At 45.5% G+C, this 17,925-nt stretch overlaps 1 protein-coding gene across 2 annotated transcripts in view; it reads right to left on the bottom strand.

The window, feature by feature from the left end:
• Positions 1-704: 704 nt before the first annotated feature.
• Positions 705-17,925, bottom strand: part of LOC717626 (tyrosine-protein phosphatase non-receptor type substrate 1-like) — a 37,550-nt gene continuing 20,329 nt past the window's right edge. The window contains exons 3-9 of one of the 2 annotated variants that reach the window (XM_015149394.3): positions 13,333-13,656; positions 12,200-12,520; positions 7,269-7,577; positions 4,652-4,819; positions 3,126-3,452; positions 1,994-2,103; positions 705-1,368 (exon numbers count right to left, since the gene is read on the bottom strand). In XM_015149394.3, the coding sequence (XP_015004880.3) occupies positions 1,997-2,103; positions 3,126-3,452; positions 4,652-4,819; positions 7,269-7,577; positions 12,200-12,520; positions 13,333-13,656 (1,556 nt within the window). In that variant the 3' untranslated portion in view covers positions 705-1,368; positions 1,994-1,996. The remainder of the gene's footprint in view (positions 1,369-1,993; positions 2,104-3,125; positions 3,453-4,651; positions 4,820-7,268; positions 7,578-12,199; positions 12,521-13,332; positions 13,657-17,925) is intronic. The other variant, XM_028828281.2, reaches the window with a different exon arrangement.

Raw genomic sequence — 17,925 nt, 5'->3', positions numbered from 1 at the left:
TCTATAGAGTTTTGTTTAAATGTCTTAAATTTATGCATCTATTTACTTTTTCTGTTCTTCATTCTTTTGTGTGGATCCAGATTTATACCTGGTGTCATTTTCTTTGTGCCTGTAGGGTGTCCACTAGTATTTCTTATAATTCGAGTCTGCTGGTGATTTCTTTGCTTTTGTTTGATTTTAAAATATGTTAATATCAGCATAGAAGAAAGGAAAACTCCTTAACTCTTTAACTTCCTAAAAGGTATCTATTTTAAAAATGCAATAAACATTCAAAAATATTTTTTATATATATATATGTATACACACACAGAGAGAGAGAGAGAGAGAGAGAGACAGACATAGCGAGATGAAAGGGATAAATGGAAAGAGTAAAACTTAAGCAACAATTGGAAATTTTTTTACATAACAAAAGCTCCCAAATCATACGAATACTGCAGCTTTGTGCACCAAGCTAGAGGAACAAGGCGGACTCTCCCACACATGCCCAGGGAAACAAATATAAGAATGTTTGCTGCAAAGTTGTACTAGCAAAACACTGAATGAAGCTTCAAAATCTGTCTTGAGAAGAATTGATAAATTGTGGCATATTCTTACAAGAGAAGACCACAGAACCGTGCAAAATTAATAAAATGTAGCTCCACATATCAACAGGAATAAACCTCACAAATTGTGTTAAGCATAAAAAATAAAGTTCCAGAGTGCTGTTTACAGTATCATAGCATTTATATAATGTTAAAAACGTAAAAATACTATACATTGCTTAAGGATTTATATATATGTTATAAAGTTATAAAATCATGCTTGAGAATGATAAATTCAGAACAGTGTTTTTTTTTGTTTCTTTTTTTTTTTTTTAAAGAACTGAAGATCATAATGGCAAATGTTACTATTTTTAAAAGATAGGATGGTAGGTCCTTGGGTATTGCTTGTATTTTTTCTGTACATTTCAGAAGAGAAAAATGCTTATGCAACTTACCAGTGATTTCAAAATATATGTGTGTTCAAATGAAATCATATCTTCAAAAACCCTGCACAAAAGTAAAAACTGCTCTGAAAATTAAGGATTGTTCATGACCAGGGTAGAATGATCAGCTTAATTCTCTTGGGTGGAAGCAGGGCCAATTCGAAGCTCAGTACATGAGGGTCAAGACATCCCTGGAATCCTTATGAAGAAAATCCGTCCCTGACTCAGCTCCAAAGCTCTGAGGGAAGGAACATCAGGAGGGTGTGCGGAAGGGAGCGTGTCCGCGATGGGGGTGGCAGGGACGGAATAAAGGGGTCTTTAGTGACCTATAAGTCCTTGCAGCTTCTCCCCGCTTGAACCCCTTCGAGAAGGCTGGAAGTAATGTATCACAGGGCATGCAGGGGCTGTAGAGAAAAAAAATCATTCATTCATGTGTTTGTTTATTCATGTATTAATTTCACAAATATTTATTGAGCACCTACTATATGGCAGGTATTCTGCTTGGTCTGGATTCGTGGCACAGATCAGAAGTAAGGCCCCTACTCATTACACCCCAATGCCACTTTCTGGATTCTAAACTCTCTCCCATATCCACATTCATCTTTGCCACTAGTCAGAACCTCCAAGTCCCTTGAATAGGTTCTATTCATTGATTTTAGCAATACTTTCCTTATGCATCCCCAAAATATATCATATGAAAATCGAAACATGTAACGGTGTATTGGGGGACTCTGGAGTTTGGGTCTCAACATTCATACCACTACTACACCTTGGATCCCCCCTCCCCCCATCTCCAGGGTCCCAAAGAATGGAATTTGAAACCTTTCCACCTCCAAGGCACTACACAATGCATGGAGTTGAAAGACTCTGGGAATCCCAAAAAACATCTGGAGAAAATAAAGAGTGTTCACAACCTTCCCTTGAGGCTGGATCACTCTTGAGGGCCCCAGTGACTTTGTGGGCTTGCCCTGTAAGCCTCTTGCCAGCCTGTCACCCACTCCTGAAGACTAAGGCCCATCCTATGCTCACCTGTCACAGGTTCCACCTCCTGCAGATGTAGGTCGCTGTGAAACTCATCACCAGCAGCACCTTGAGGCCCAGGAGGAAAACCACAAAGATAAGGGCAGGCATCTCTGGACCTAAATGCCAAAGGATAGAAGGAGCCATCACATGGGGGCTCTGTGAGTTTAAATGCCTTCTCTGAGGTCATGTAGTCAAGAAGTTCCAGAGCTTGCAGGTGGCACCTGATTCTGTAGTTCTCTCTTGGAAATAAGAGTTGACCTTGACCTATAAGCCTTACCTTGAATTTGGCTCAACAAATGCTGATTTGAATATCTGACACATATCAGCCACTGTGCAAGGCTTTAGAGGCACAAACCTAAGTATAATAGAATCAGCTCCATGTCCCAAAGGCCTGTGGTCATTTAATATAACTTTGCTACAATCTTAAGAGTTTGGTATCATTAGCACCATTTTCTAGATGAGTAAACTGAGGTTATGGGAAGGTAATTGACTCAACTGCCTAAGTTTACAAAGCTGCAACTACTGGAAACTAAATTTTAAAATAATCTTACCTGAATTCAAATAATAGGTATCAGTAGCTGACATTTATTGTAGACCGTATGTAAAGTTTACATGTATTAATTCATTTAATCTTCATAAAGACGATGAATTAGGAACCTTTTTTAGACACTATCTACAGGTAAGCAGACTGAAGCACACAGGGGTGAAGTGCCTGTGCAAGAATCAAGTCGAAAAGCCTATTCTACCATTGAAGCAGACATCATGCAAGCAGGTTTTATGTGCTGGCAAGCTCGCCTCCATATAACTGAAACAAATATTTTAAACAAGACAGCCTTGCTGACAACCACCTCAGAAGCACCAGTAGTGAGTGCACTAAGCTGAACTCTCTCTTGGGAATTTTGAAGGAGATTGAGCCAGGAGATCACTCTTTCCACAGAAATTAAAGAACCTTTCAGGATGGCCAGATTTAAAGGAATCCACCGGCCAGAAACCATTCCGGTTATTTAAGGAATTGCAGACTCTCAAGTGGGATAAGATCTCACTGATTATCAAGCTCTCCCTCCTCCCAGTACCTTCTGAAATCCACTCAGGATACAGAAGTGACCCCAGGTGCTCATAGAAGAAGACATGAACTTACCTGTGCTCCCAATGGGCTTATAAGCAGTGTGGGCTCTTGTGGACAGTATGAGGTTGGCCCGTTTGGGAGGCTGTCCCTCATGTTCCACCATGCAGGTAAGCACCCGCTCAGGCCCCCGCACTGATGCATTCACCAGCAGCAGGTTTTCCAGGGTGTAGGACCCATCATCATTCTTCTTGAATGTGGGTTGCTCAGCACCTTTGAGTGTATGGCAATCCTCTAGCCAGGTGAGGTGCACGTTTTGTGGATAGAATCTTTGCACAAGGCAAGTAACGGCCACCAAGCTGGAGGAGGTGGAAGACTGGAACACTGTCACTGTAGGGGGAACTGACAAAGCCCAGAGAAAACAAATAATTATTGTGGGAAGCCATCTGTAGGTGCCTGAAAGCTCCTTGAGGATGAAGTCATCTGCCTAGGCCTAACCAGAGCCTGCCACAGAGGAATATTTTAGGTATTGGTTAACAAATGCACACATAAGGAAATGCATGATTGAATGACAGTGCAAATTCATGAGTGAATGCATGCTTGGATAGATGGATGGATGGATGGATGGATGGATGGATGGATGGATGGATGAGTGGATGGATGGATGGATGAGTGGATGGATGGATAGATGGATGGATGGGTGGGTGGATGGATGAGTGAATGGATGGATGGATGGATGGATGGATGGATGGATGGATGAGTGGATGGTTGGATGGGATTGATGAAAGCCATTTAATCTTTCTTTTTCACTTTGGCCATTAAAGATGAAAAGATGAGGTATGAATTCCACTGAAGAAGCTACAAATCATTTAACTTGCTCTATGACTAGATACATTTAAGATTTGAAGATTCACAGACTCTAAGTCTTAGAAGCCAACATATTAAGATTGCACATAGGAAGGAGCTTCAGATTAGAGAGGTTAAATAACTTGCCCGAGGGCACAAATAGCAAAGGTGGGTTTACACCAGAGACAGCAGGTTTTACCTTTATGCTATTCTAACACCCAAACTACAAGGCTATAAGCATTTATGATTCTAGGCTTCCAAAATTATGATCTCATGACTTCTAGAATTTTTTCAACCAGATTTTCAGCTATGCAATAGAATGTATTCACAATAAGGAAAACTGGACAAATGTGAAATCTTATAAAACACTAAATATTTCAGTAGACTTCTTATGAACACACAACACCATGCAGCTCTAACACTAAACTAAGGGTTGGTTGATCCGGATTCTGGTCCTTGCACTGATACCATAGCCAACTGCGAGACCTATGCCAGTCACTTTCCCTCTGTTTCTAAGACTCTAAAATTAATGAAATTCTCTGAGGTCAGATCAGCTCTCATGGGCCTAGTTAAGAGAGATTTCAGCTCTTGGTCTCGGGTAGAGGAAGCAACTTTTGGTACTGAAATTTGAAGGAGTTACAGAAATCCAACTCCCAAATATTATTTTCTCATCCTCAACCTACCCAGACTTGTAAAATTTTATCAGTGATGTTGCTAATGGCAGCTGAGGCAGACACCCTCCCTGAGCTTGTTACCTGAACTTAGTCTGTCCCTTTCAGCACACCAGGAGAGCACAGGGATCTCACGAAGAAAAGAGCAAGGCCTGAGAATGGAGGACTCCGGGTGTTGAAATCTTGGTAACTGGGGTGGTGCCCGTGGAGAAGAGGGCAGGGTAAGGTGCCTCCACACAACTGCCATGGGTTCTAGAAGGTGGCAAGGACCAAAAAGTATAAAAACAGATAAGAGGCTGAGATGGCCCGTTTCAACCGCCAGTGAGATTTCCTGGCTGTCTGGTGTCCGGGCCAGTGTTGGGAGGACAAAGGCCTGAGCACAGCTGATGACAACTGCTCCCATCCCCTGAATGTCAATGTTTGAGGCAGTGTGCATGCATTTTCTTATTTAATTCTCACAAAACCAAATAATGTAAACACTGAAGCTACTTGGTATCAGGGAAAAAAAAAAAAAAAGGTGCCACTTAGAAGAAGCCTATACAAAATCAGGCCTCGATTTCATAGAAATTGTAAAAAAGGAATTGGTTGGAACGTCATCTTGAAAAGCATTTAAATTTTTAAAAATTTACTTAATGTATATTTGCAGACAAATATAGAATATAATTGCGAAGAGGCACCAACTCTTAGAATAATAAGTGTTAGGAGTGGACGGGAGCTGCCATGGTTTTTTCTCAGGATTTATACTATAGGACCAACAAATCCTTCATTTCAAATCTCACACAATCATTAAAGACCAATTTTGAAAAATCATTTGAAATTATTTGAGTGTTCTATCGATTTTCATAGGGGTCTCTTTTAATCGAAGTGCTCTCTTTTGAAGTGCCCACAGTATCATTAGCATCATGAATTTTTTCTTATTATTATGATTCCATTTTTAACAGTCAAAGGCTTTGCCTGTGATCCCTGCAGCTCCTCAATATCACCTGCCTCAACTTCTTGAAATACAACTTTTGCAAGATCTCAGATTGCACTTTGCAATGAATATGGATTCAATTTGCACAAGATAGTGTGAGGTTTGCCACACTTCAATCAAGGCAAGACCAACCCTATAGCAGAGGGTTTCTGGGCTCCACGCCTCCTCTCCCAGCTGTCTGACCTCACTGCAGTGGTGCCAAGCAGTACCACTCACACTGAGTCCCACCTTGGGCTTCCAAAACCCTTTCCTCTTCTCTGCCTCGGATTTCTCTCTGTAAACATGAAATGCCACCTCCCCACTGCAGGCACATCCCCACCTCTCCTTCATGAGACAATTCTCAGGCATATTCTACCCAGTTCTTCAGAGGGTATCCAGCGTCATTGGGCCCCAGTGGTCCACAGGGGCACCCAGCTCAATAACTCACTCTTTCTTGGCTGACTCCCTGCAAAGCTAGTATCTCTCTCCCTGCCCGTGCCCCCATCCCAACCTCTCAGCATCACCCTCCAACCACCTGCCCCCAAGTCCTGGGTTCAGGCTTTGCTTTCAGGAGAACTCAAATAAAGACAGCCACAAAGATATTTCCATGAGAGGAAGCACAGCCCTGAGATGCATACAGTGTTGAATAGGGAAGGGCTTGGAGTGGGAGCTAATTTTATATGTAATCAATTATTTTTGAAAATCTGTATTTTCTATAGCTTTTGCTTCTCAACACAATTGTCCTAGCTCCAGAGAATTACATAATAAATACTCAGATAAGGAAGATTCCCTGAACTATCCTTTCTCTATTTTACAGACAAAGATACTGAGGATGGGAGAACATAAGCAACTTGCAGGAGATCCCATAACTGGTAAATAGAGCAGAGATGGAAGCTGGAATTCACGCCAAGGTTTCTCACTCACCAGCTTTATAACCTTAAGCAGCCTTCACTTCTTTGAGCCTCGGTTTCCTTCTGTAACTCACAAATGGCACAAACAGTATAGGGCAGTTCTACACATTAAAGTCCATTCACACGAGTGTGCCTTACTGTCTGTGAGCTGTAAATGTTTGAGACATTACTACCAATATCTTCCTCCATGTAATAAGATGTGTGTACTTCCTAATAGCACACTTCTCCCCCTATTTGGTGAATGAGAAAAAGAAGAGAGACATATTTTGTAGATTTTAAAGTCCAGTATACCTTCAAGGAATTAATTTTACTGCTATGCAAGCTTGGACCACTCACTTGCCTTCTCTGACTTTTACAGTTGTCAGAACAATTCAATGAGCATTAAGATTTCTTCTAGGCATGATACTTTATGACCTCATGGAATTCGTGTCAGCCAAGCATTGGTTCAACCCATCTAAAGACATCATAGGCCCTAGAATTTAGTTTCCCAAGCCCTTCAAATCTTCTTCATATAAAATAATGATAATAATAAAATTGAATTCCCAGAAGATATCCTGTCTCCATTTTACAGATGAAAGAAGTGAGTTCTGAGAAGTGCTGTAAATAATAATACCAATTAACAACAACAATTGCCACTTCTGAGTAGTTAGTATGAGCAAGGCACTGTCTTAAGCACTTTACAGGTATTATTTCACTAAATTCTTGCCTCAATCAAACGAGGGATGTGCTTGCTTATCTTTAAGGGTTCTTCCTCATTTTTCATCGAGGAAACTGAGGCTCAGAGAAGTCCCCACCCCATCTCTGCACTGCCTCAGCTGAGCAGAGAGAGAGATCTTACCCCGGAGGTACTGGTCCAGGCCAATGGTTTTCTGGAAAAACAGCGTCAACTTGTGCTCAACGTGGCAAATGACGTGGGAGAATACATCATCATCCGTCAGCAGGACAAGCACACTGCTGGTCACATTGTAGGTGTGTCCACTGTACTGGATGCTGGTCTGAGGGTTTGGGAGCTCGTGTTTGTTTTTAAGCCAGGTCACAGTAACCTGGTGTGTTGCGAACCCTGAGGATGTGTAGGTCAATCGGATCCTTGTGCCGGGCTCAGATCGCTGAAGGGGGCCTTGCAACTTGTAAGGCTGCACACTCCGGCCTGCAAGGATAGACCCCTCCCATGAGAGGGCACAGAAGTGCCTGAACCCCAGTGTGAACAGATACACAGCATCTGCCAAGAAGCCCATTGCTTCCTCTTTCATAAGATGTAAAGGTTATGTTCTGATAGGAACCAGTTTCCGAATCTGGTATCAGAGGCCAATGAAACTGTAGAATGGGAAACAGCAGTTTGTAAGGAGGTAAACTTCTACAGATACTGCATAGTGGACACTCACTTGGCACTCACCCTGCCTACAGGCTCTTCCCTAAGTCACTGAGTTCTCATGGCAGCCCTCAGAAGTGGGAGCTGTTACTATTCCCATTTCACAGATGAGGAAACTGAGGCCAGACAGGCTAAATAACTTGTTAAGGTCCACTAGACAGTGGCTGAGCTGGGATCTTAGCCAGGTAGTCAGGCTCCATGGTCAGCACCCCTTACTGTCACTCAGCCCTACCCTCAGTCTTTGAAAATGGAAGAGAACCTCACTTCTCAGAGGCCAGGTCATGGAGAAGACGTTAGAACCATAGAGAAAAGGTTAGGAGCACAGGCTTTAGGATCTCACTCCACCCAAGTTTACGTTTCCAGCTCTCCACTGGAGCCCAAGCAACTTAACCCTCAGAGTCTCAGTTTTCTCATCTGTAAAATGGGGATGATTTGTTTTTTATAGAAGAAGAATGGCTTAAATTTTATAACAATTATTCATCTCATTTTGATATCTGGAGTATAATTAAAGTCAGACTTCCTTTGTTTAGCCATTAGGTTTGATGAAGTACATTTTTCTTTTCTTTCTTTTTTTAAATTTTATTTTACCTTAAGTTTTGGGATACATGTGCAGAATGTGCAGGTTTGTTACATAGGTAAACCTGTGCCATGGTGGTTTGCTGCACCTATCAACCCATCACCTAGGTATTAAGCCCCGCATACATTAGCTTTTGGTCCTGAGGCTCTCCTTCCCCTCACCCACTGCAAAAGGCCTTGGTGTCTGTTGTTTTCCTCCCTGAGTCCATGTGTTCTCATTATTCGGCTCCTACTTATGAGTGAGAACATGCTGTGTTTGATTTTCTCTTCCTGCATTAGTTTGCTGAGGATAATGGCTTCCAGCTTTATCCACGTCCCTGCAAAGGACACAATCTCATTCCTTTTTATGGCTGCACAGTATTCCATGGTGTATATGTACCACATTTTATTTATCCAGTCTATCACTGATGGGCATTTGGGTTGATTCCATGTCAAGGAATTAATTTTACTGCTTTGCTATTGTGAGTAGTGCTGCTATGAACATACGCATGTACATATCTTTGTAATACAATGATTTATATTCCTTTGGGTATGTACCCTGTAATGGAATTGCTGGGTTAAATGGTATTTCTGGTTCTAGATCCTTGAGGAATCGCCACACTGTCTTTCACAATGGTTGAACTAATTTACATTCCCACCAACAGTGTAAAAGCATTCCTATTTCTCCATGGCCTCGCCAACATCTGTCATTTCTTGAGTTTTTAATACTTGATATTCTGACTGGTGTGAGATGGTATCTCATTGTGGTTTTGATTTGCATTTCTCTCAGAGTTAATTAATAAATTAAGGGATGTAACTAAGTAGAATATGTGGCACACAGTAATCACTATATAAATGGTAACCATCAGCACCATATATTCACAATGACCATCCAAGGAATTATTAATCGTATTTTTAATATTAACAATAAAGAAAAGGCTCAGGGAGGGTTAGTGACTCATCCAGGGGCCTCACAGTGAACAGAATTGACATTGTAACCCAGGAGTTCTGACTCCAAGTCAAGGCCTTTTTCTGTTACTTCATAGCTGCCTCTACTTCTGCACAGTTGGTTCTATATTAAATGACCTTTAATATTGTCCTACTTGCAGCTCAGCTCTAGGCTAGGCACTATGGAGACTGCAGTCACTGCAGATAACTTGCTATGGGTCCCATTGTCCAGATGCCAGGCAGGAGTCAAGGAAAAGAATCTTAAGCAGGGCTCTTTGAGGTGGGTGTAAGAATTGTCATTGCACTGATGGAAAACTTAGAAAGGGAGTTGCGGCCAGGTGTGGTGGCTCACGCCTGTAATCCCAGCACTTTGGGAGGCCGAGGCAGGTGGATCACCTGAGGTCAGGAGTTCAGGAATTCAGGAAGAAATAAATATCAGAAATAGAGCATTTAAAATTGAGATTTGAGAAGAGACTTGAGATAACACTAAGCTTTGGATTCTCAGGCAGGATAGGAAAGAAAAATGCAGAAAAACACATTGAATTTTTGAACAGACATGCCTACATTCTAACCCCAGCTATGCTGTTTGGAACCTCTGAGACCTTGGTCCCCGTGCTAGCTCTGGGCTCTGTTGTAGGTTCAGATAACATATTTGAGGATGCCTAGTGTGCAGTAAATGCTCTACGGGTGTCAGCCAGTAGGAGCAGAGACACAGAGTGGGGAGTGCGTAAGAGGTGAGGGTGCTGATGAAGGCATTTATGAGCCAGGTTGGGGAAGGATAGCTGCAATGCTTTGTTAACACCAAAGAGAAAGGGGCCTAAATGCCAGAAAAGGAAGGGGCTGCCCTTCCCCCTGCAGAGCACGGGGCCCCACAAAGCTACATAGGGGAGCCGTATAATGAAAAGGATGCTCCCAGGGGGTTAATGTTGCAGCAGTGGGCCAGATAGACTGTATGCAGGCAAAAGAGAAAAATAAGAGAAGAAAAACCCAGCATGAGTCAATAAAGAAATATTGTAACTTGCTTCTGATCAGAAAGGACCAGTTTCCAGTTTTTCAACCAGACCTGTGTATCCTGCTGGGTGAGTGTTTTTCTTATTTCTGCTGGACAACAGACAAAAAGTCACAGAGAAATTGAAAGCTGAGTGGGATCGTTCTCCTTAAGAATCCTTACAGCAGCCAGATAGAGGCCAATTCCGTCAGGGAAAGAGAGAAGGGGAGGTAGAAGGCCCTGGTGGGAAGACGGGCTGTTGTTGCCGGTCCGGCACCCGTCCACCCTTGCTCTGGCAGTGGCCTGCACTGTAATACTCGTACACAGAGGCAAACACCCTCACCGCCCAAAAGGGACTGTCCTTTCTGGCTTCGTGTGGTTCTGCAGAGCTGTGAGTCCACATGCTGGCTTATTCCTAGTTCGCCAGGCCCAGCCAATCCTAATAACCTCCACCCACCCTCTCGGACACTGTCTGCCTCCACCACCCAACAGGCCCACTCTGGACTGGTAATTCATTCTCCCAAGCTGGTCCAAGCTGGACCAAAGGAAAGCAGCCCGCGCTCTCTGAATCTGAACTGCCAGCAGACAGCTCCCTCTTGTGGGGAAAATCATTTGAGGACAGAAAGAGTGAGAGATCGGAGGTAGAGGAGATTCCGGAAGGCAAGGCCCGCCAGAAAAACTATCAGCAGAGCCAACAGACAACCCACAAAATGGGAGAAAATATTCACAAACTATGCATCCGACAAAGGTCTAAGATCCACAGTCTATAAGGAACTTATATAAATTCACAAGTAAAAAAACAACACCATTAAAAACTGGGCAAAGGATGTGAACAGCTACTTTTCAAAAGAAGACATATCCGCGGCAAACAAGCTTGTGAAAAAATGTTCAACATCACTAATATTAAAGAAATGCAAATAAAAACCACAATGAGATACCATCCCACACCAGCCAGAATGGCTGTTATTAAAAAGTCAAAAAATAACAGGCTGTACACCAAACTCCAACACACAATTTACCTATATAAAAACCTGCACATGGGCCCTGAACCTAAAATCAAAGTGTAAAAACAAAACAAAACAAAACAAAAGGTAATATAAAAAAACACTCAAAAAAGGGAGAAAGTGAAGAGGACAAGGAAAAAGAGAAGAATGGAAGGAGAAGGAAAGTGAGGGGGAAAAGGAAGGGGAGAGGAGGAGGAAGATCTGTTCTGACCCCGTGTAAGGGTCTGCCCTGACCCTAGGTAAAGGCCTGCACTGACTCAAAGGTCCTGTCCTGACACTATGTAAGTGCCTGTTCTGACTCTATGTAAGGGGCTGCACTGACTCTATGTAAGGGCCTGTCTGACCCCATGTAAGGGCTTGTCTGACCCACTGTAAGGGCCTGTCCTGACCCCATGTAAGGACCTGTCTGACCCACTGTAAGGACCTGTCTGACCCACTGTAAGTGCCTGTCCGACCGACTGTAAGGGCCTGTCCTGACCCCGTGTATGGGCCTGCACAGACCCTCTTTTCCAGCTCAATTCAGAATTCTGGCCTCTCTTTAAAGGTGCCATCCAGAAACTTTCAACTGTGCCAGTCTTGATTAATAGCCTTTCTATAAGGCACTTTGGTGCTCAGCAGTCCTTAATCTCTGCCATTTCTTGCAGTCAGTTGTTAAGGTGGAGAACTTTCAACATCAAGAATGCATGGAATTAGGGAAGAGAAGTCCCACCCTTTCTTCTTGGGGAGGGTGTGGAGGAAGGCATAAGGAGTGGAGTTTGGGGGCGAATGCGTGAGAGTTTTATCACCAGCTGAGGGTATCCTTCCATCCTTCACCATCACCTGATGCCGCCCTGAGTCTCCGACCCTCCCCAGCCATGCTGCCCACAGGGGATGTCGAGAGGGGCTGGGTCAGAGGCTGCACCCACCTTTCCCCTGCCTGTGCACCTGGCCTTGCAGGGTGACATTGGCCTTGAGCGGGGGCTGCTCATCGTGGACAACCCAGCAAGCAAACTCACGCTCCTCCGGCGTGACCTGTGCCTGCCACGTGTGCTCCAGAGAGTATGTCCCATCTCGATTTCTGGTGGCCTGAGGGGACGCCAGGGTCTGGATCATGCGCCTGTTCTCCATCCAGGTGAGTCGCAGGTGGGCGGGATAGAAGTGGAGGACATGGCAGGTGAGATTCACTCTGTCTTGCACACGTACACGGGTCCCAGAGGTTTCAGTGGTGATCTTCAGGGTGGGGACAACTAGACAGAGGAATAGGAAGTAAGATCTGGTGAAATCAGCCCCTGCCTGTGGCCACCCATGCTTTCCTCTCCAGGGACCAGCCCCAAGGTCTCTTGCCTTTTTGTAAAGAAATAATTTTTTCTTGTATGCACAATGTAAAGCAAATAGGGCTAAATGTTAATATTCATTAAATATGGGTAAGGATACAGGGGTGTCTGCTATATTCTGTGTTTTTGAAATATTTCATATCAGAAAATGTAATTTTAAGAATTAGTAAAAGGTGATGCCCATGAGGACAGGGACTTTATTTTGCTCGTTGCTGCATCCCCAGCACTGAGCACAGTGTCTGGCATACAGTGGCTATTCATTATTATTAAATTAATAATAAACATTTTAATTAAAAAACTGTAACAATGATATTAATAGAACAAAGATGTTTAGAAAGGGAGTCTGGGGCCAGATAATAACAAGATGAAACATTCATAAGTAAGTTACTGCATGCCAGGCACCGTTATGTTATTTTATAAGGAATAATTCATTTAATCTTCACAGGACACCTATGAAGTAGGTCCTCATCTTATTCCTATTATATAAAGAAACTGGCATTAAATAGTCACATAACTCGCAAGATCCCACAAGTTATAAAGTGGCACGGGTAGGATTAAAACCCAGACAGTGAACCCCTGGAACCTGCGCTTATAACCACAATACACACGATCAGAAATCAATGAGGAATTTCATTTCCCCATTTATGAAATGAGGCTTTGGGCAAAACCCCTGAAAGCTGGATGCTTCCAGGGTTAATGTCCACCCCACCTGACTGCCCATTCACCTCGGAGCACTTGGGAGAGATTCATGGTTGTTTTCAGGGGCTCTACCAGGGCCCTGTGGGTGACTTCGCAGGTGATCTCAGATGAGACATCCTGTCGGGTCAGTGTCACCCATGCCTTGCTGGTGATGAAGTCATTGCCTTCATTGTCAGGCACCAGGCGCTGAGCTGAGGCTGGATGTTCATCACTGTCCTTCAACCAGGTAACATTGAAGTCCCGGGAGAAGTCCTTGGAGTTGAAGGGGCCAGCAGTACAGTTGAAAGGCACCGAGTCTCCAGGGCTTGTCCTCTGAGATGGACCAGTCAGAGAGATGAAGGGCTGTCCAGCTAAGGAAAGAGCAACTGTGACTGCACACTGAGGATGGGACACATCCCACAGGCACCAGTGGCACCAGAGCTGTGTCAGGCCCTGGGGACCTACTATGTGCTGTATCTGGTTCCATCTTCAGGCAGCACATCAGCATTTGATCAAAAGAAAACAAGCAAATGCAAATGTGATTACGACTGAGCCCAATGCCCTCAAGGAAACCCAAAGAGTGCACAGATGGAGAATATGGGGAGGACTTATTCTAGAAGGGCAGCTGGGGAAGAATTCCTTGAGGAGGTGACATATCATTAAGCTGAAACCGAGGAATGAATAGGAGCCAGCCATGGGAAGGGACAGAGGAAGGACATTCCAGACAGCAGGGATAGCAGGAGAGAAGGACCTCGGGCAGGAATAGCTTGGTGGGCTTGAGAAACCAAGAAGTCAGTAGGACCCTAGTGTCATGGCAAAGAGGTCCAGAGTGAGAAGAGCCTGGGGACCATGGTGATAATCTTGATTCTATTCTGAGAGTGATGGGAAACCAGACGAGACTTTGATAGAGGGGCAAAGTGGTCTGATGTACATTTTTTAGAAGATAACTGGGGTTGTGTGGAGAATGGGAAGGAGGGTGGCAGGAATGGAAGCAGGGAGACCAGTGGGGAAGCTGGTACAGGCTTCCAGGCCGAGGTGATGGTAGCCTGGACTAGGGTGGTGAGAAAAGGAGACTCAAGACACATTTGGAAGATACAGCCCACAGGACTCAGTGACGGGCAGGATAGGGGATGAGGGACAGAATGAATTATGGATCAACAATTCCCAGGTCTTCTCTAGAGCAGCTGTGTGGGTGGTAGCTCTACGCTTTGAGATGGGAAGAACTGGAGAAGGACCGAGTTGGGATAGGAAGGGAATGGTGATGAATCAGGATTTCCACTGTGAATGTAAGTTTATAAGGACTTGAATGTAAAGTCAAGAATCACCCCAACAGGGATGGTTGGCCCTCCTACTCGGGTCCCTCCCGTCAACACCTCACTAGACCCCCGTCGTCTGCTTGCTTACCTCCAGTGACAGGGAGCACTCTCCATGAAAAGCAGCTCCATTTACCCTCACACACAGCTAGGACTATGACAAAATATTTCCTGCTTCTGGGATATAACCTGAGACCTGTCTCCCAGAATTGTTCCAGGAAAACTGCAGGATGAGACTCACCCCTCCTCCTAAGGACAGCCCTGCAGAGCTCTGGAGCAGGAACCTCCCCAAGTCTTCGCAGCATTCCCTGAGCCCCTGCTCTGCACCGGGTCAGGAGCTGGGTGCTGAGGCCACAGAGATGAGTCAGACAGGACCCCTACCCTTGAGAAGCATCTGGTCAGGTGCGGGGGGAAAGGCAAATAAACAACCAATGACAAGCAGGATGACAGGCAGAGGGCAGCGCAGGAGGCCATAGGAACTCATCCTCTTAGCACACAGCTCTAGTACCTTCTGAACTGTGCTCTGCCCTTATCACCCACCCTGCACACAGCACCATGTGGTTGAGAAAACACTTTCAGCCGTGTATGCTTCTTTTCCTCCACATCCCAGCTATGGGAGGCTGGTATTATTGTCCCCACTTTCAGAAGAGGAAACAGAGACTCGAAAGGTCTCGTGACTTGCTCAAGGTCACACAGCCTATCAGTGGCTAAGGAAGGAGGGTAAGAAGGCCGGTCTGACTTTGGGTCCAGGACTCTTCCATGCCTCCAATGCTGGAGGCTCCATCACTCTGGCGACTTCTCTCTCTCTCTCTCTTTCTTTCTCTCTCTCTGTCTTTTCCACCCTTACACCCTTTCTGATCCAGAACAGGTAGCCACCCAGACTAGAGCTGACATCAAGAAATCTGGGAGGTGGGCTCTTCTTTTACCTCCTGACCTCCCCTGAGCTCCTCACCATTAGGCCACTTCCTCCTCTGATCCCCCAGCTCCCACCAACTCCCTTTATCCACAAGGTCTACATTGAAGAAAAGATGAAAAATAGCACCTGACTGGCAGGAAAACAGTTCGGTCACGTCTTCTGAGCCTCGGTCTCCCTTCAGGAAGACACGATGGCTGGATTTGGTCATTCCTGGGGGTTTCCTTGCCTGCCCTGAGGGTCTCTCTGGACAGGAATCAGGACTCACCTGTGAGTCCCAGCAGAAGGGTGGGCAGGAGGGAGCCCAGGGCCCACCCAGGTGTGGTAGCCATGGTGAGAGACTCACAGTGCTCCTGGTCTGTTCTGGTGACAACCACTGGATAAGGCCCTGAAAGAGCCCAGGAGCCACTGACCAGCCTCTGACAGCCTGGAGCAGACCTTATACTTCCCAGTTGCTCACCCCACCCCATTCCCTGCCATGCCTGGAGCAGAGGCTTGAGCCACAGTGAGAGAAGTGGTCATTGTGGCCAAGGCCTCCTTCCAAGCCCCAAACCTTCAGGCCTGTGGTGTCTAGCCAGCGAGGCATCTGGAGCCTTTCACTGGGTTCCAACCTCTCTGATTCCCCATGAGCAAGACAGGGAAGTGGTTGAGCTCTGCCTCAAGCTTCAAGCCACAAAGCTGGCCTCTGATAGGCTGAGCCTTGATGTCCCTTCTCCTGGAGGCTCCTCCATGCTGAACAAGCAGCATTAAAAGCCTGCCCTGTCCCAGACCCAGACATGGCTTCTGGGAATGCAGAATGGATCAGACATGGGCCCAGAGGGTTGAGAAGTGAGCCTTGACATACACAACCACGTGCAACCAAGAAAGACCCTAGACTTTGAAACCCAACCCTTGCCTCATGGCTTCACTAGGCTTGCACAATGGCAGCACGGATTACCCGTGGCCCAAAATTGTCTACTAGGCTCCAAGTTGGGGAAACATGAATTTGAAACACAGCCACCAGTTTCCCTGACCTCCCTATGAAAACAGCCTCTCCCTTTGGTCTCTCCATTTCCTTACCCTGCATTACTTGGCTTTCCAATGGTTAGCCCTGATGTATACTTATTTGTTTTTATCCACTTCCCTCATGAAAAATAAATGATTTGCCCTGAAGACTACTGATCTTTATTCATGGCTGTAACCAGCAGCCACACAGTGCCGGGCACAGAAGAGATACTCGGTAATAACAAATGAACCTTTGGGGCCAGGTATGATTACAAAGCAGCCAAGCCTGGCCTGCTCCCCGGCCATCCCATCTCTTTGGGGTCTGTACGCTCAGCTAAAGTGGAGGGAGAGGAAAGAGAGGAGTTGTCAGCCTGGGGGAGGTTGTTACAGAAACTCCCCCCAACCTCACAACCCCCCCCCACCACCCAGCCAAGCAAGGCACCCTAAAATGACTCCTAGATATTGGGTGCCTGCAGGAGGAGGAGGCTGGCTTCTCTTTTTCCAGGTGTCTCCTGAAGCAACAGTGAATTTGTTGATCCACCTTGATGTTTCCCTGAGCAAGAGAAAAAGGAACTGAAAAGAGACGGCAGGGTAGAGGGACGGGGTGGCAGGGCAGCAGCTCAAGCTTCCTCCTTGCAGAGTAGCAAGGGGGTGAAGTCCATGGAGAGATCCCCACTGAAAGGAGGGAGCTGAGCTTAGAGCATCCCACTCAAGAGAGATGACCACTGGCAAGAGGGCCTAGCAGTAAGAGACTGCAGCATGGACTCCAGCGGGGAGCTGTGAACCTGAATCAGATCATGCGTAAGAGAGACTGTGCAGCAGACTGTGTACCCCCACAGCATACACACATGGGCACACCCACACGCACATGCATGCATGCATGCACACATTCAGGATCCTCCTAGGAATCCACACCTGTGCCCTAGGAGGCAGCTGGCTTCCAGAGTCCAGCCATAGTGAACAGAGCATTGTTGAACAGAGCATAGTGAACAGAGCATTGTTGGGTAAAAGGTCCCTCTTTTTCCATCTTCCCTCCCAGGCCCTAACACACCAGATGATAGACAGGCCCAATTCAGGGAAAGGAGGAGGAACAAAAGGATGCTTTACCTCCATCCCTTCCAGATCCTTCAGCAGGGACTTGGGGGCAGCATTGGGCTGGCGTGAGGGGAAGAGGTGGATGCTGAACTAGACGTAATTGTTGGTGTTTTCAACCAGACTAGTTTGGACTGGCCTTAACAGGGCCTGACACAGAATAGTTATTTTATTTTGATAAAATTATTCATCTACCCTCAGTTCCTTGGTGACACTAGCCACATTTCAGGGGCTCAATAGTCACATGTGGCTACTGGCTACCATAGCAGACAGTGAGGTCTTGGGTGAAACATTCCTTCATCAGGGAAGTCTTTTCTACCTAATATCTCCCCGTAGGT

The sequence above is a fragment of the Macaca mulatta genome, chromosome 10, assembly GCF_049350105.2.
Source record: "Macaca mulatta isolate MMU2019108-1 chromosome 10, T2T-MMU8v2.0, whole genome shotgun sequence".
NCBI classification, from domain to species: domain Eukaryota; kingdom Metazoa; phylum Chordata; class Mammalia; order Primates; family Cercopithecidae; genus Macaca; species Macaca mulatta.
This window is presented reverse-complemented; position numbering and strand designations above follow the sequence as displayed.